This window comes from Somniosus microcephalus, chromosome 3, assembly GCF_052327205.1.
Source record: "Somniosus microcephalus isolate GS21.2 chromosome 3, FLI_Smic_1.0, whole genome shotgun sequence".
NCBI lineage: Eukaryota > Metazoa > Chordata > Chondrichthyes > Squaliformes > Somniosidae > Somniosus > Somniosus microcephalus.
Window position 1 is genome coordinate 365689664 of NC_140989.1, and position 19176 is coordinate 365708839.

Below are 19176 nucleotides of genomic sequence, written 5' to 3' on the forward strand. Positions count from 1 at the left end.
AACGCTTGCGCCGGAGAGGCAGCGCGTGCGCATCGAACTTACATTTTTTTTGCAGATTTCTCCGGGAGGGTAAGTCTCCAGCAGTTACACTTTTAAAAAACAGTCGCAAGGCCTGCTTTTAACAAGGTAAGTGGTGAATTAATTAAAATTAAAACATTTTTTCCACAGGTTTATTATTTTTAAATACTTTAAAGAAAGGTAAGTTTATTTTTAGCCCCATTAGAAACTGTAATTAATTTTTTCAAAATTTTAAATTATTGTTTAAAATAGTTATTTCATGTAATTTATAGTTATTTTAAAAATGTGATGTTTTTTAAAAATTTATTTGAAGATTTAATGATGTTTTGGGGCTTATAGTATTTATAGGTTTGACAGCTCTTCCTGTCAAATTTATGAATGAAGCATTCCCTGCTACCATTGGCTCCCCATGGCCCACGTGATCCCAGGGGACGCTTTGAACTAACTGCGCCCCTGGGATACGCAAGCACTGCGCGCCGGCAGTTGGAGGAGGCTCAGGATCGGAATCCCATGCGGGCCCACAGCTCAACGGCTGGCGCGCTAGGTAAGTGCAGGTCGGAGGCTTGCACCCGCGGGAAGCCCCCGACCTGAATTCCTGGGCCATTATGTATTAATGGATTGCACCCTTCGTAAACTTGAGCTCATCCCAAACTCTGTTGACCTGTGTCCTAACTCGCACAGAGTCCCGTTCACCCAGCACCCCCTGTGCTCACTGCCCCATGTCCTAACTCACACCCAGTCCCGGTCACCCATCACCCCCTGTGCTCACTGCCCCGTGTCCTAACTCACACCCAGTCCCGGTCACCCACCACCCCCTGTGCTCACTGCCCCGTGTCCTAACTCACACCCAGTCCCGTTCACCCATCACCCCCTGTGCTCACTGCCCCATGTCCTAACTCACACCCAGTCCCGTTGACCCATCACCCCCTGTGCTCACTGCCCCGTGTCCTAACTCACACCCAGTCCCGTTCACCCATCACCCCCTGTGCTCACTGCCCCGTGTCCTAACTCACACCCAGTCCCGTTCACCCATCACCCCCTGTGCTCACTGCCCCATGTCCTAACTCACACCCAGTCCCGTTCACCCATCACCCCCTGTGCTCACTGCCCCGTGTCCTAACTCGCACCGAGTCCTGGTCACCCATCACCCCCTGTGCTCACTGCCCCGTGTCCTAACTCACACCCAGTCCCGTTCACCCATCACCCCCTGTGCTCGCTGACCTACACTGGCTCCCGGTCCACCAACACCTGGACTTTAAAATTCTCATCCTTGTTTTCAAATCCCTCCATGGCCTTGCCCCCTCCCTATCTCTGTAGCCTCCTACAACCAATGTGCCTACAACCTACAGCCCTACAACCAATGTTCCTGTTAATTATTTTTGAGTGTGCGGCCCATTCAAAATAGCGCACATGCATGGTTTTTTCCCCTTGATAAGCCGACGAGTCGGCTGCGCGGGAGGTCCAGAGAGCTGAGCGGCCACATGGCCAGGCAGCCACGCAGCTTAAAGGGAAACATAGAAACATAGAAGATAGGAGCAGGAGTAGGCCATTCGGCCCTTCGAGCCTGCTCCGCCATTCAATGAGATCATGGCTGATCATTCAAATTCAGTTCCCTGTCCCTGCCTTCTCCCCATATCCCTTGATCCCTTTAGCCTTAAGAAATATATCCAACTCTTTCCTGAATATATTTAATGAACTGGCCTCCACCGCCCTCTGTGGCAGAGAATTCCACAGGTTCACCACTCTCTGGGTGAAGAAATTCCTCCTCCTTTCAGTCCTAAATGTCCTACCCCTTATCCTTAGACTATGACCCCTGGTTCTGGACTCCCCGACCATCGGGAACATCCTTCCTGCATCTAGTCTGTCTAGGCCTGACAGAATTTTATAGGTTTCGATGAGATCCCCTCTCAATCTTCTAAACTCCAGTGAGTATAAGCCCAATCGACACAATCTCTCCTCATACGTCATTCCTGCCATCCCAGGTATCAGCCTGGTGAATCTTCGCTGCACTCCTTCCATGGCAAGAACGTCCTTCCTCAGATAAGGCGACCAATACTGCACACAATACTCAAGGTGCAGTCTCACCAAGGCCCTGTACAACTGTAGCAAGACATCCTTGTTCCTGTACTCGAACCCTCTTGCTACGAAGGCCAACATACTATTTGCCTTCTTAACCGCCTGCTGCACCTGCATGCTTACCTTCAGCGACTGGTGCACAAGAACACCCAGGTCTCTTTGCACTTCCCCTTCTCCCAACCTATTGCCATTCAAATAATAATGTGCCTTCCTGTTTTTGCCACCAAAGTGGATAACCTCACATTTATCCACATTATAGTGCATTTGCCATGTTTCTGCCCAATCACCTAACCTGTCCAAATTGTACTGGAGTTTCATGACATCCTCCTCGCAGCATACCCTCCCACCCAGCTTTGTGTCGTCTGCAAATTTGGAGATATTACATCCAATTCCCTCGTCCAGATCATTAATATATATTGTTAACAGCTGGGGTCCTAGGGCCGATCCTTGCGGTACCCCACTAGTCACTGCCTGCCACTTAGAAAACGACCGGTTTATTCCAACCCTTTGCTTTCTGTCTGCCAACCAGTTCTCTATCCAAGTCAATACCTTGCCCCCAATCCCATGTGCCTTAATTTTGCACGCTAATCTCTTTTGCGGGACCTTATCGAAAGCCTTCTGAAAGTCCAAATACACCACATCCACTGGTTCTCCCTTATCTATTTTACCAGTTACAGCCTCAAAAAATTCCAGTAGATTAGTCAAGCATGATTTACCTTTTGTAAATCCATGTTGACTTTGTCCGATCCTGTCACTGCTTTCCAAGTGCTCTGCTATTACATCTTTTATAATGGACTCTAGCATTTTCCCCACTACCGATGTCAGGCTTACCGGTCTATAATTCCCCGCTTTTTCTCTGCCACCTTTTTTGAATAGTGGGGTAACATTAGCTACCCTCCAATCCATGGGTACTGTTCCAGAGTCTATCGAGTTCTGGAAGATGACCAGCAATGCATCTACTATTTCTAGGGCCACTTCCTTAAGTACCCTGGGATGTAGATTATCAGGCCCTGGGGATTTATCGGCCTTCAGTCCTATTTTCCTAACACCATTTCACTACAAATACTGATTTCTTTCAGTTCCACCCTTTCATCAGACCCTATGTTCCCCGGTATTTCTGGGAGGTTATTTGTGTCCTCCTTTGTGATGACAGAACCAAAATATGTCTTTAGTTGTTCGGCCATTTCTTTGTTCCACATTATAAACTCCCCCGATTCTGACTGCAAGGGACCTACGCTTGACTTCACCAATCTTTTTCTCTTCACATATCTATAAAAGCTTTTACAGTCAGTTTTTATGTTCCCTGCAAGCTTACTCTCATATTCTATTTTCCCTTTCTTAATTAATCCCTTTGTCCTCCTTTGTTGAATCCTAAACTGCTCCCAATCCTCAGGATTATTGCTTTTTCTGGCCAATTTGTATGTCCTCTCCTTGGATCTTATGCTATCCCTAATTTCCCTTGTTACCCACGGTTGAGTCACCTTTTTTGTTTTACTTTTATGCCAAACTGGGATGAACAACTTCTGTAGTTCATACATTTCCTACAACCCACCGAGATCTCTGCACTCCTCCAATTCTGGCCTCTTGCGCATCAAGAATTTGCTTCGCTCCACCATTGGTGGCCGTGCCTTCAGCTGCCTGGACCCTAAGCTCTGAAATTTCCTCCACCTCCCCTAAACCTCTCCACCTCTCTATCTCTCTCTTCTACTTTAAGGTGCTCTTTAAAACCTGCCTCTTTGACTAAGCTTTTTGTCATCCGGCCTGATATCTCCTTATGTGGCTCGGCGTCAAATTCTGTTTTTGTATGTTAAAGGCGCTGTATAAATGCAAGTTGTTGTTTTAGAGGAGATGGACCCTGCTTAATGAATACTTTGGGCAGGGTTTTCATTGGGCCATGGAGGCGGGATTGGAGGCATGTGAGGGGTTAAAATCCTGAAATCGGGGGGCACGAACCCATCCCGCCCCCAACCCGCCTCCATGCCAGTTTCAAAGGAGGCGGGTACCCGCCCCACACTGGGACCCGCGTCCCCGAGGCGGGAAGGGGATTAGTGCCAATTAACTGCCTGTTAACAGGTAGTTAACAGGCAGTTTTTAGCCTAATCCCTATTTTTAATGTTGAAGTGTGGGATTCCCGACGGCTCCAAACCACGCCAAGTTAAAGGAGGCGGACCGTCGGGATGAAGGGCTTGGAGGGGTCGAGATGTCCGGTGTTCAGGTGAGTGATGGGTGCATGAGTGCAAAGGTAAGTGTGTTTGGTGTGTGTAAAGTGTTTAAAGAAGTTTTACATACCTTTACTTACCTTTACAGCCTTCCTTCCTTCCGGTCTCGGGAGTCCCTCATCTCACCGGCACAGAAAGCAGAATGGCCGCCAGCTGTCAAAAATTGCAGCCTCTGCTTTCTGTTCCGGGGAGATCTCTAAATCATCCTGAGAGGAAGGAATTAACTTAGAATACAGATTGTCAGTGTTTGACAGCTTCAAACAGCTGTGAAACGCTGATATTTCATCTGTCAAAAGGTCTTGACAGATGAAATTTCAGTCTGTGATGTCACCTGTTGCCGGGTGGCCGTTAATTGGCCTGCTGAGCCCGCTGGGTGGACTCAACAAGGTCAATCAAGTCTAAATCGCGTGGGTTGGCTAGAAATCAATGGAGGCGGGACTACAACCCCGAAAGTTGTAGTCCCGACTCCTCAATGAAAATCCAGCCCAATGGATCTGTCTTCACGGAAGAGAGGAGTGATGCAGACATTATAGTTAAGGAGGAGGAGTGTGAAATATTAGATGAGATAAACATAGTGAGAGAGGAAGTATTAAGGTGTTTAGCATCTTTGAAAATAGATAATTCACCAGGCCCGGATGAAATGTGTCCCAGGCTGTTGAAAAGCAAGGGAGGAATTAGCGGACTCTCTGACCGTCATTTTCCAATCCTCTCTGGCTACAGGTGTGGTGCCGGAGGACTGGAGGACTGCTAACGTGGTACCTTTGTTTAAAAAGGGAGAAAGGAATAGACTGAGTAATTACAGACCAGTCAGCCTAACCTCGGTGGTGGGCAAATTATTTCAAAAAATTCCAAGGGACAGTATTAATTGTCATTTAGAAAGGCACGGATTAATCAAGGACAGTCAGCATGGATTTATTAAGGGAAGGTCGTGTCTGACTAACTTGATTACATTTTTTGAGGGGGTATTAAGGAGGGTCGAGGAGGGTAGCGCGTTTGATGTAGCCGACATGGACTTTACAGAGGAGATTTACGAGGATGTTGCCAGGACTGGAGAATTTTAGCTATGAGGAAAGATCTGATAGACTCTGGTTGTTTTCTTTGGAACAGAGGAAATTGAGGTGTATAAAATTACGAGGGGCCGAGATAGAGTGGATAGGAAGGACCTATTTCCCTTAGCAGAGAGGTCAATAACCAGGGGGCAGAGATTTAAAGTAATTGGTCGGAGGTTTAGAGGGGAGTTGAGGAGAACTTTTTTCACCCAGAGGGTGGTGGGGGTCTGGAACTCACTGCCTGAAAGGGTGGTCGAGGCAGGTTTAGGGAGGGAATTCCAGCGTTTAGGGCCCAGGCAGCTGAAGGCACGGCCGCCAATGGTGGAGCGATGGAAATCGGGAATATGCAAGAGGCCAGAAGTAGAAGAGCGCAGATATTTTGGGGAATTGTAGGGTGGAGGAGATTAAAGAGATAGGGAGAGGCGAGGTCATGGAGGGATTGGTAAACAAATTTGGGAACCAATGTAGGTCAGCGAGCACGCTGGTGATGGGTGAACGGGACTTGGTGCGAGTGAGGACACGGGCAGCAAAGTTTTGGATGAGCTCAAGTTTGCGTAGGGTAGAACGTGGGAGGCCAGCCAGGAGTGCGTTGGAATAACCAAGTCTAGAGGTAACAAAGGTAAGGGATGGTACCTCTGACAATGCAGCACTCCCATACTGCAGTAGAGAATCAACAGCAATAGCTTATACTTATAGTGCTTTTAATATGTTGAAACGTCACAAGGAGTTTTGCAAGAGGAGAAAAATCAAACATCAAACTGGAATTGGAGAAGAGATGGGGAGGTAACTGAAAGCAAACTTGAAGAGGTAGATTTTGAGAATGCATTTGAAGGTGGGGAGACCTGAAGCAAGGTGGAAGGGTTTAGTGTGAGAATTCCGTAGAGCTGAAGGTGTCTTTCCAAGATGGCTGAAGGATCTGCCATCAAATGGTTGAGGTGAGATCCATAGTATGTCCGACTGAGAAGAGCAGAGTTGCAAGCTGGAACGCAGAGCTGGACAGGTTGCAGAGGTATGGCCGAGCAAGGGCACGGAGGGATTTGCAGATGAAGACAAAGATGTGCGACAAAAAATCAGTGCACTGGGGCAGGAAGAAACAGTGGAGGTTTGTGAAATGGGCCGGTATTTGCGGTCCCGATGACAGCGAACTGGCGGCTTCCGCCGTCATTCCGCCTCTGAAACTGACGCCCACTTCAGGATTTAGTGCACGCGCAGCCTAACGCGAAAATTGCGAAGTTGCGGCCTGTCAGTTGCACAGGCTGCGGCGCCGTGTCTCCCCCGCACCCCCTCCAGCCCCCCCCCCCACCAACTTCACAGAGCCAGCAATCTGTGTAATCTCTCAAATCAGGGAAACTGTCGAAAACTACAACTCTTCCACAGTAACGCCGCTGTTAAATTCCCCACTAACAGTTAGACCCAAATGGATTAGGTGTAACTGAAGTTTTAACAGCGCATTGACCGCTAAACAAAGGTTATGGCCCTGAAAAACTCATTTCAGTTTTGGGCAGTGTCATATTTATCCATTTTAATAAAAATTAAAATTTTTAAGAAACTTTAAAAAAAACTTTAATTTTTTTTTAAAAGTTCGTTCATCTTTATTTCAGGTTTGCCTTTTCCCTACATGAGAGCCCCAATCCTTTGTTTTGCTCTCTCTAACATTTTTTGAAAAGAGAATTTTAGGAGCTTGTTCGCGAGAATTCTGCGTTTTGATTGGCTGCTTAGACGTCACAGCAGCTCGCACTATGGGATTCCCACTTGATTTGAATTACCCGTCGGAAAACCCCAAATTCTCGACACAGAGATCGTGCGATCTTTTTTTTATTCTTCATCCATAGGATGTTAGCGTCGCTGGCAAGGCCGGCATTTATTGCCCATCCCTAATTGCCCTCGAGAAGGTGGTGGTGAGCTGCCTTCATGAACCACTGCAGTCTTTGTAGTGGTTATTTTTACAACTGAGTGGCTCACTAGGCCATTTCAGAGGGCAGTTAAGAGTCAACCACATTGCTGTGGGTCTGGAGTCACATATCGGCCAGACCAGGTAAAGACAGTAGATTTCCTTCCCTAAATTACATTAGTGAACCAGATGAGTTTTTACAACAATCTGATAGGTTCATGGTTACCATTACTGATACTAGCTTTTCATTCCAGATTTATTTAATTAACTGTATTTAAATTCACCAGCTGCCGTAGTGGGATTTGAACTCACGTCTCACGGATCATTAGTCCCGGCCTCTGGATTACTAGTCCAGTAACATGGCCACTATGCTACCATATCCTCGGGCGAAGCTTACTCCGGGGCCAGTGGCAAAGACCTTTGCTTCGCCGTTGACCACAAATTCCGGGCCAATGTGGATTCAAACCCACAGCCTCCCATCCCAGGGGCAAGAGTGGAACCAATGGAGCCAAGTCAACAGTGGCAAGCTTCCATTTCTATGTACTTTCTATGTCACTTTAATTCTCCGCTCCACTCCCACTCAGACCTCTCCGTCCTCGGCCTCTTGCACTGTTCTAACGAAGCTCAGCGTACGCTCGAAGAACAGCACCTCATCTTTCGATTAGGCACTTTACAGCCTTCCGGACTCAACATCGAGTTCAACAATTTCGGATCATAACCTCGGCCCCTATCTTTTCACATGGCAGCTGTTGATGATTCTGCCATTCCCATTTACACCTCTTCCAGACCTATCTTTTGTTTCTTTACTTGTCCCATTACCATCTCCTTTTGCCTTGCACCATCATCCCTTTTGTCTCTTAATCTCTCCTGCCTTCCATCCTATCACAGACCCTCCCTTTTGTTCTTTCCTCCCCTCCCCCCTCTCCCTGCCCCTGCACCTGCTTAAAAACCTGTTCCATCTCTAACTTTTTCCAGTTCTGACGAAAGGTCATCGACCCGAAACATTGGGCGCAAAATTAAGGCTGGACATTTGGTGCCCAGCGCAGAAGTACTGCCCCGGCCGTTAAATTCGGCTTACCGCCCTGCTCAGGAAATGGAGTGCAATCTCAGGAGCTCCACCTCTTGGTGGGGCGGTAACCAAGGCGTTGTCGGGGCCCGATCGGCAGCGCTCCGTGGAGGCTCCGCAGATCACTGCCGCGTTTCAACGCCCCTCCCCTTCAGTTAGAGGGGAGGGCCGCTGCACACTCTGCAGGGCCTCCGAGGACCCACACGAGGCCACCAGGGTGGCGTGGTGCCGCGGCCGCAGCCCGGCACCATGACGCGGTGCCCGGCTGCGTGATGGCGGCCAGGACCACGACACGGCCCACCCGCGGAGGGCCGACCTGGCGTTCGGCCAAATAAAGAAAATGGCGGCACGGGTCGCGGTTGCACCTCCGCTTTAAATACCGCCCCGCGAGCAGAGGTCGGCCCGGTTCGCGACCTGCGAGGCTGGCACTGATACCGTCTGCGGCAGCCTTGCGGGGCGCAGCCGAATTTCTGCCATGGGGCGGTAAAAGGGGCCGCAGTGATTTTTTCGCCCCCCCCAGGGCGATAAGCCCTTTGCGCCCCGTTAGCAACCCCCGGAGGCGCTAATGGCAGGAACAAAGGAGCCAAATTTCTAGCCCGTTAACTCTGTTTCTCTCTCCACAGATGCTGCCTGACTTGCTGAGTATTCCCAGCATTTTCTGCTTTTATTTCAGATTTCCAGCATTTTGCTTTTCCATTTCTGTGTGTTATCAATAGTCACCCTTTTCACTGCAATTCTAAGCAAGTAGAGGTGAAATCTGAATTGATCCAATCTAGGTAATGTCACACAAATCAAAATTTGGAATAGAAATCATTGATGAATGAGGTCGTGTGCCGTGCCGTTTATCCAACACCATTTTACTGGGATTACCGGCGGGAACATCTTTCACAGTCTACGCTTTTGTTTCTTACTTGCCCTGTATTAATTTCTACAGGCTACTACAACGAAAAGTGAGATTGCAAGATCAAGATCTGTGACGCCTAAAGGTTCGAAATCAGCTAAAGACATAACTAAATCTAAAATCCACATAAAATCAGCAAGAAAAGTCAAATCCGCTGGTGAGTTCACTAAGAGTACAAGGCTAACTATATACACTTTCAATGAAATGGATTTTTTCCCCTAATCATTAGGAAGCAAAATGACAAAGATAAAGGAAGGATATACTGGTCTTGGAGTGGTGGGGCGACAGTGCAGATTCACCAGAATGATACTGGGGCTGAAAGGGTTAAATTATCAGGACAGGTTGCACAGACTAGGCTTGTATTCCCTTAAATATAGAAGATTAAGAGGTGAACTCATTGAAACTTATAAAATTCTAACAGGACTGGACAGACTAGATGCAGGAAGGATGTTCCCGATGGTCGGGGAGTCCAGAACCAGGGGTCACAGTCTAAGGATAAGGGGTAAGCCATTTAGGACAGAGATGAGGAGGAATTTCTTCACCCAGAGAGTGGTGAACCTGTGGAATTCTCTACCGCAGAAGACAGTGGAGGCCAATTCATTAAATATATTCAAGAAGGAGTTGGATATATTTCTTAAGGCTAAAGGGATCAAGGGATATGGGGAGAAAGCAGGGACAGGGTACTGAATTTGGATGATCAGCCATGATCGCATTGAATGGCAGAGCAGGCTCGAGGGGCCGAATGGCCTACTCCTGCTCCTATCTTCTATGTTTCTATGTTTCTATGAACTAATTGAGGTGTTTAAGATTATCAAAGGAGTTGATAGGGTAGAGAGAGAGAATCTATTTCCTCTGGTGGGGGGAGTCCAGAACAAGGACAATTAGAGCCAGGCCGTTCAGGGGTGATGTCCGGAAGCACTTCTTCACACGAAGGGTGGTGGAAATCTGGGACTTGCTCCCCCAAAAAGCTGTTGAGGCTGGGGGTCAATTAAAAATTTCAAAACTGAGATTGATAGATTTTTGTTAGGCAAGGGTATTAAGGGTTACAGAAACAAGGCGGGTAGATGGAGTTAAGATACAGGTCAGCTCATGATCTCATTGCATGGTGGAACAGGTTTGAGGGGCTGAATGTCCTCCTGCTGTTCCTCGATGTATTGAAATTACACCTTATGTCATGAGTTAGTCCTTTTCATTCTCCTTGTCAGGGCACAAGCCTAAGCTGAAGCACCTTCACATCTGTTAATTTTTGTTCAGAAAGTATTAACAACATTTGTAGACTTCTGTTGATGTATTGTGGCATTTTATTCCCTTCCTTTTTGCACTTTATCAGTAATGGTTTTTGACTTATTTGTTTTTATTGGGTTGGTTTTTTTCTCTCCTTTCCTGAACCCATTGGCTTCTGTGGGAAGTTTGGTTCCACCGGCTGCCTGTCCCCCTGTGGAAGCTCATCGTAAATGGCCACCTCTTTTCATGTTTAAGCCTTCACCCCCAGTGTTGATAGGCTGTTTAGTCCTGCAGGCAACATGGCTAAGCCCAATCATGTCCGCACCTGACATCCAACAACAGCAACTTGTATTTATACGTAGTAAAAAGGTCCCAAGGCACTTCACAGGAGTGTCCTCAATCAAAATTTGACACCGAGCCTCAGAAGGAGGTGTTAGAACAGGTGACCAAAAGCTTGGTCAAAGAGGTAGGTTTTAAGGAGGATAGCAAAATACTGCAGATGCTGGAAATCCAAAATAACAACAGAGAATGCTGGAAAAACTCAGCAGGTCAGGCAACATCCATGGAGAGAAATTTGAGTTGACGTTTCGGGTTGAAACCCTTCTTCAAAACTGGAAAGAAAATAAAAAGATCGAAGGCAAAGCTGCGATCGAACAAAAGAAGAAAAAGAGACAATAAAAGGTATGCAAAGCCTTAAAGGAGGAGAGAGAGGCGGAGAGGTGGAGAGGTTCAGGGAGGGAATTCCAGAGCTTTGGGCCTTGGCAGCTAAAGGCACGGCCACCAAAGGTGGAGCGATTATAATCGGAGATGCTCAAGAGGCCAGAATTGGAGGATCCATATACTTGCCCTTCCCAGTCGGTGTCAGGGGCAGCGGCCTTGGATGTTTTTCTGCTCCCTTTATCAAGGTGACCCTGGTTAGAAATATACCCACGGTTCACCTATGCCCAATGCTAAAGAAGGTATTTCTAGCCGCTGAAGGCCATGGTGTCTTCCTCCCCAGGCACACGCGACAGTGCTGCACTTTTGCCATTGTATGCAACCTTGAACACTTACTCGTGCAAGAGATTCCTGCTTCGATTCAATTTCCCAGCTGACCGGGAGTGACAGTAACGCTTCTTCAAGGGTCCAGACTATGGGGGAAACTGTTGATGGACATTGCTACTGTCGGGGTAGACTTCCAACTAACGAGACAGTTGGGTTGAGTCTGTCCCTGAGCTTGGAAGGAGCTCCCTATCTTTGACGGTTATGTGACACTAGAAGCCAGTGAGCCATAAGCATCAATCCCATGGGAGGATCCATTGGGCTGGATTTTCATTCAGGAGTCGGGTTGGAGGCGGGACTACAACTTTCGGGGTTGTAGTCCCGCCTCCATCGAGGTGCGGCCAATCCACGCGATTTTAACTTGATTGACCTTGTTGAGCCCACCCAGCGGGCTCAGCAGGCCAATTAAGGGCCACCCAGCAACAGGTGACGTCACAGACTGAAATTTCATCTGTCAAGAGATTTTGACAGATGAAATATCAGCGTTTCACAGCTGTTTGAAGGTGTCAAACACTGACAGTCTTACTTCTAACCTGAGTCCTTCTCCACAGACTCAGTTAGAAATCTCTCCTGCACAGAAAGCTGCAGGCTGTCACTTTTGACAGTTCGCAGCCATTCTGCTTTCTGTGCCGGTGAGATGAGGGACTCCCGAAACCTAGAGGAAGGAAGGCTGAAAAGGTAAGAAAAGGTATGTAAAACTTATTTAATCACTTTAGACACACCAAACACACTTACCTTTGCACTCATGCACACATCACTCACCTGAACACCGACATCTCAACCCCTCCAAGCCCTTCAACCCGACGGCCCGACTCCTCCAACTTGGCGTGGTTTGGAGCCATCGGGAACCCCACAGTTCAAGCTTAAAAATAGGGATTAGGCTAAAAACTGCCTGTTAACTACCTGTTAACAGGCAGTTAATTGGCACTAATCCCTTACCTCTGGTGTCCCCCAAGGATCTATCCTTGGCCCCCTCCTATTTCTCATCTACGTGCTGCCCCTTGGCGACATCATCCGAAAACACAGCGTCAGTTTCCACATGTATGCTGACGACACCCAGCTCTACCTCACTACCTCTTCTCTCAACCCCTCCACAGTGTCTAAATTGCCAGACTGCTTGTCTGACATCCAGTTCTGGATGAGCAGAAATTTCCTTCAATTAAATATTGGGAAGACTGAAGCCATTGTCTTCGATCCCTGCCACAAACTTCGTTCCCTAGCCACCGACTCCATCCCTCTTCCTAGCATCTGTCTGAGGCTGAACCAGTCTGTTCGCAACCTTGGTGTCATATTTGACCCCGAGATGAGCTTCCGACCACATATCCACGGCATCACGAAGACCGCCTATTTCCACCTCCAGAACATCACCCGTCTCCGCCCCTGCCTCAGCTCATCTGCTGCTGAAACCTTCAGCCATGCCTTTGTTACCTCTTGACTCGACTATTCCAATGCCGTCCTGGCCGGCCTCCCACCTTGCACCCTCCATAAACTTGAGTTTTTCCACAGCTCGGCTGCCCGTGTCCTAACTCATACCAAGTCCCGTTCACTCATCACCCCCTGTGCTCGCTGACCTACATTGGCTCCCGGTTAATTAACACCGTGATTTTAAAATTCTCATCCTTGTTTTCAAATTCCTCCATGGCCTCGCCCCTCCCTATCTCTGTAATCTCCTCCAGCCCCACAACCCTCTAATTCTGGCCTCTAGCACATCCCTGATTATAATCGCTCCACCATTGGCGGCCGTGCCTTCAGCTGCCTGGACCCTAAGCTCTGGAATTCCCTCCCTAAATCTCTCCGCCTCTCTCTCCTCTCTCTCCTCCTTTAAGACGCTCCTTAAAACCTCCCTCTTTGACCAAGCTTTTGGTCACCTGCCCTAATATCTCCTTATGTGGATCGGTGTCAAATTTTGATTTATAACGCTCCTGTGAAGTGCCGTTAAAGGCGCTATATAAATACAAGCTGTTGTTGTGTTAAAATTTAAGGGGATGGACAGCTCTAAGCATCTTGTCTTCTGCGGATGGGTGCTATATCCTATTTTTATGTGGAAATGAATGATTTAAAAGTCAACTTCTTTTTAAGGAGCAGATAGACCTCATGCCTGCATCACCAGCAATGTGAAGGTAGCAAGATGCGGGGAGAGTTTTGCATTTACTGAGGTGGACGATGCTAATACTGAGAAGAGAGCACACTCCACCTAAAGTATCTGGCATGACTAGATGGCAAAGTCAAGTTCAACTCTGCCCCAACAATATTCCTGGAAAAAAAGCAAAGCATCCTCTACCACACAAATTCTATTTCCCGTGCCAGCTATCCTGTGGTCTCAGAGGGAGTTTTGTACTAGGGATTAGTTAACATTTCTGACGAAGGGTCGTCGAGCTGAAACGTTAACTCTGTTCCTCTCCCTCTCTCTGTCTCTCTCCCCACAGATGCTGCCTGACCTGCCGAGTATTTCCAGCGTTTTCTGTTTTTATTACTTAACATTTGTTAGGATGCACAAGTTGTTGTTGCAGTTGAAAAAGAAACAGAAAATGGGGGAAATACTCAGCAGGCCAGGCAGCATCTGTGGAGTGAGAGAGAGGGAGAGGAACAGAGTTCACGTTTCAGGTCGATGAACTTTCGTCAGAACTGGAAAAAGTTAGAGATGTAACAGATGTGACTTTTTCCAGTTCTGATGAAAGGTCACAGACCTGAAACGTTAACTTTGTTCCTCTCTCCACAGACGCTGCCTGGCCCGCTGATGGTCTCCAGCATTTTCGGTTTTCATTTCAGATTTCCAGCATCTGCAGTATTTTGCTTTTGTGTTATTCCAGTTGTATCACCTTTCTTAAATTTTCTTCTATTTCAGCAAAGAAAGAGGAGTTTGAAACAGCTGTTGAATGTAAGTTTTCGAGCAATATTTTCTTCTTTCCATCTTCAAGTGGGAAAATCTTATTGGGATGTAACTTGTCCTAATTCAATAATGGGAAAGAGATTTGCTCATGGCATTTATGCACAAAGCACATTGGAAGAAAGTTATAGAGAACAAACTTTAATTTATGTAGCGCCGTTCATGACCTCAGGACTTCTGAATTGTAGTTACTGCTGCAATGTAGGAAACATGGCAGCCAATATGCGCACAGCAAGCTCCCCCTAACAACAATGCGATAAATGACTAAGGGATCTGTTTTTTTTAGTGGTAGAAACATAGAAACATAGAAGATAGGAGCAGGAGTAGGCCATTCGGCCCCTCGAGCATGTTCCACCACGGTGGCATAGTGGTTAGCACTGTTGCCTCACAGCGCCAGGGACCCGGGTTCAAATCCGGCCTCGGGTGACTGTCTGTGTGGAGTTTGCACATTCTCCCCGTGTTTGCGTGGGTTTCCTCCGGATGCTCCGGTTTCCTCCCACAGTCCAAAGATGTGCGGGTTAGGTTGATTGGCCATGATAAAAAAAAAAAAATTGACCCTTAAGTGTTAGGGGGGATTAAATACATGGGGTTACGGGGTTACGGGGATAGGGCTTGGGTGGGATGGCTGTCAGTGTAGGGACCGGGTGCTAGGGTTTGGATGATCAGCCATGATCTCGTTGAATGGCGGAGCAGGCTCGAAGGGCCGAATGGCCTACTCCTGCTCCTATCTTCTATGTTTCTATGTTTCTATGTAATGAGATCATGGCTGATCATCCAAATTCAGTACCCGGTCCCTGCTTTCTCTCCATATCCCTTGTTCCCTTTAGCCTTAAGAAATATATCTAACTCCTTCTTGAATATATTTAATGAATTGGCCTCAACTGCCTTGTGTGGTAGAGAATTCCACAGGTTCACCACTCTCTGGGTGAAGAAATTCCTCCTCACCTCAGTCCTACATGGCTTACCCCTTATCCTTAGACTGGGACCCCTGGTTCTGGACTCCCCCGCCAGGGGGAACTTTGGTTAAGTGATAAATATTGGCCAGGACACTGGGAGAACTCCTTTAGATATTCTCTAGAGTTTAGAAGAATGAGAGGTGATCTCATTGAAACATACAAATTCTTACAGGGCTTGACAGGGTAGATGCAGGGAGGATGTTTCCCCCTGGCTGGGGAGTCTAGAACCAGGGGTCACAGTCTCAGAATAAGGGGTCGGCCATTTAGGACTGAGATGAGGAGAAATTTCTTCACTCAGAGGGTGGTGAATCTTTGGAATTCTCTACCCCAGAGGGCTGTGGAGGCTCAGTCGTTGAGCATATTCAAGACAGAGATCGATAGATTTTTGAATATTAATGGAATCAAGGGATATGGAGAGCGGGCAGGAAAGTGGAGATGAGGCCAATGATCAGCCATGATCTTATTGAATGGCAGAGCAGTCTCGAGGGGTCAAATGGCCGACTCCTGCTCTTATTCCTCATGTTCTTATGTTAACTCACCTGCTTTTCATCAAATAGTGCCAGGGGATCTTTTACATCCAGCTGAGAGAGCAGACAGGGCTTTAATTTAAATTCTCCTGTGAAGACAGTGCAGCACTCCCTCGGTATTGCACTGAAGGTTGAGCCTGGATTATGAGCTCAAGTCTCGGGAGTGGGGCATTGAACCCGCAACCTTCTGACCCAGAGGTGAGAGAGTGCTACCAACTGAGCCAAGACTGGCATCTTGAATTCCCCCCCCGCCCTCCCCCTGGCCCCTCCCTTCTCCCTCAGCAATAAAAAGATCCCAGCGTAGCTCAGGAACAAGAGCTGCAGTCCACGCAGTCCAAAGTAGGGACAAAGCAAGTTGGTTTTGTTCAGGTGTCCACGAGCGACACAATGCCATCAAGTAGCTCAGGATGGACGTGGGAGAAACAATCACTGAGCAACTCTAAAGGTCCTGAAAAATGCCCTTATCTTTGCAATTTCATTCAACAGGGTGTCAGCAAAAATAAAAATTTAAGACGAAAGGCAGAAGGAACAGGGAGAGGCAATATACACTTAATGGCACAGTTTTAAAGAGTGTGCAGGGACAGAGGGAGCTGGGAGTTAATGTGCATAGGTCCCTGAAGGTGGTAGGACATATTGAGAGAGTGGTTAGCAAAGCATATGGGATCTTGGGTTTCATAAATAGAGGTATTGAGTACAAAAGTACAGAAGTTATGCTGAACCTTTATAAAGCACTGGTTAGGCCACAACTGGAGTATTGCGTCCAGTTCTGGTCACCACACTTTAGGAAGGATGTGAAGGCCCTTGAGAGGGTGCAGAGATTTACTAGAATAAGAACATAAGAACATAAGAAATAGGAGCAGGAGTAGGCCATACGGCCCCTCGGGCCTGCTCCGCCATTCATTAGGATCATGGCTGATCTGAATCTAGACTCACGTCCACTTCCCTGCCCTCTCCCCGTAACCCCTAATTCCCTTATCTGCTAGGAAACTGTCTATCTCCATTTTAAATTTATTTAATGTTGCAGCTTCCACAGCTCTCAGGGATAGCAAATTCCATAGATTTACTACCCTCTGAGTGAAGAAGTTTCTCCTCATCTCAGTTTTGAAAGGGCAGCCCCTTATTCTAAGATTATGCCCCCTAGTTCTAGTCTCACCCATCAGTGGAAACATCCTCACCGCATCCACCCGATCAAGCCCCCTCACAATCTTATATGTTTCGATAAGATCGCCTCTCATTCTTCTGAACTCCAATGAGTAGAGTCCCAACCTACTCAACCTTTCCTCATACGTCAACCCCCTCATCCCTGGAATCAGCTGAGTGAACCTTCTCTGAACCGCCTCGAGAGCAAGTATATCTTTTCTTAAATATGGAAACCAAAACTGCATGCAGTATTCCAGGTGTGGCCTCACCAATACCCTATATAACTGAAGCAAGACCTCCCTGTTTTTATACTCCATCCCCTTTGCAATAAAAGCCAAGATTCCATTGGCCTTCCTGATCACCTGCTGCACCTGCATACTAACTTTTTGTGTTTCATGCACCAGGACCCCTAGATCCCTTTGTACTGTAGCACTTTGCAGTTTCTCTCCATTTAGATAATAACTTGCTCTTTGATTTTTTCTGCCAAAGTGCATAACCTCACACTTTCCAACATTATATTGCATCTGCCAAATCTCTGCCCACTCACTTAGCCTGTCTATGTCCTTTTGAAGGTTTTTTATGTCCTCCTCACTCACTGCTTTCCCTCCCATCTTTGTATCGTCGGCAAACTTGGATATGTTGCACTCGGTCCCTTCCTCCAAATCGTTAATATAGATTGTAAAGAGTTGGGGTCCCAGCACCGACCCCTGCGGAACACCACTAGTCACTGATTGCCAGCCCGAGAACGAACCATTTATCCCAACTCTTTGTCTTCTGTTAGATAGCCAATCTTCCACCCATGCCAGTATATTACCCCCAATCCCGTGACTTTTTATCTTGATCCGGGGTTCCGGGGATGGGGGATCTTAGCCACAAGGACAGGTTGGAGAAGCTGGATTTGTTTTCATTAGAGCAAAGGCGGTTGTGGGGTGATTTGATAGAGGTGTACAAGATTATGACGGGTTTTGGATCGGCTAGACGGGGAAAGGCTGTTCCCACGAGTTAATGATACAAGGACTAGGGGACACAGATTTAAGGTTTTTGGCAAGAGATACAGGGGGGATGTGAGGAAAATCTTTTTTACGCAGCGAGTGGTGAGGACCTGGAACTCACTGCCGACGGAAGGGCACTAACGGGGGGCGCAAAGCAACCGAATTTTTCCCCCTATGACTCTATGACAGGAGTCCCTTTTTTAAACTAACCCACCGTCAGGAAAAGGGTGGGTTCAGTTTGAACACCCGGTTTACACAGACAATCTGATTTTACCCTTCATTTAATTCATTGAAACGGGTTGGGTTAAAATTGTGGCTAAAGTAAATGACCAGGTTTAGTAGTAATCTCATAAAATAACTATAGACAGGCACTGAATGTAAATTGCAGAAAAAAGGGCATTTCAAGTCTACTCCTAAACATAGCAATGAACTCTACTGTCTCTCCCTGGCCATAACTATCAATTGTGTTCTTTTGTTCTAAAGTCCGCCTTGCAGCGTGTGAGAGAGATCAGACAGCCTGGTATCAGGCTTTCCTCCAAACACTTATTCTCAAGTTCGCAGCTAGGTGGCAGCTTCCACAAGCAGTCCGGTTAACTCAAGTCTTATGTACGGGTCAGTCTTGTCCCATTGCAGTAAACCTCTTACTGGAGATTACGTGGGATGGCCACCGCACCCTCTCGTAACCTAAAGAAGCAGAACATAATCCACCCACCCCCCACCACCACCACACCTGGGTCCAGGACAATGGACTGTACCCAAAGTAATTCCAGCTTCAGGACATTTCCATTGGCTTGACATTCCCCGCCCCGGCCCCAGTGCAGGAACACCCATTGGCAGGGTCTAGCTCCTAAGTAGTGGAGGGAGGAAAGTCTAGGGGGGGGAAATTCATCCCCTTAGCGCCCCCCGTTTATGCCAGTAGATGGCGCTAATGGGGCGCTAGACCAGTGGGCAAATCCAGCGCCGCACGTCAAATCCGGCCCCCTCCATAGCATTGCCGGTAAGAGGTATCGCCGGGAATGTCAATGCCAGGTAGATCGTGACGTCAGTGTGTGTGGAACGCTCACTGACTGCCCGATTTGTAAAATTGGTTCTTGCCACTTACCTCACTGCCTGAAGTAAACACCGACAGGGAGAGCTGGCGTGTAGCAGCAGGAAGCCGGCTCCAGGGACATCATTTAAAGGGATCATC

At 47.5% G+C, this 19176-nt stretch overlaps 1 protein-coding gene across 1 annotated transcript in view; it reads left to right on the plus strand.

Moving 5' to 3' along the window:
- Positions 1-19176, plus strand: part of dnai3 (dynein axonemal intermediate chain 3) — a 207328-nt gene that overhangs the window by 1308 nt on the left and 186844 nt on the right. Inside the window, exons 2-3 of the mRNA XM_085983542.1 lie at positions 9254-9377; positions 14331-14363. Of these exons, the coding sequence (XP_085839668.1) occupies positions 9254-9377; positions 14331-14363 (157 nt within the window). The remainder of the gene's footprint in view (positions 1-9253; positions 9378-14330; positions 14364-19176) is intronic.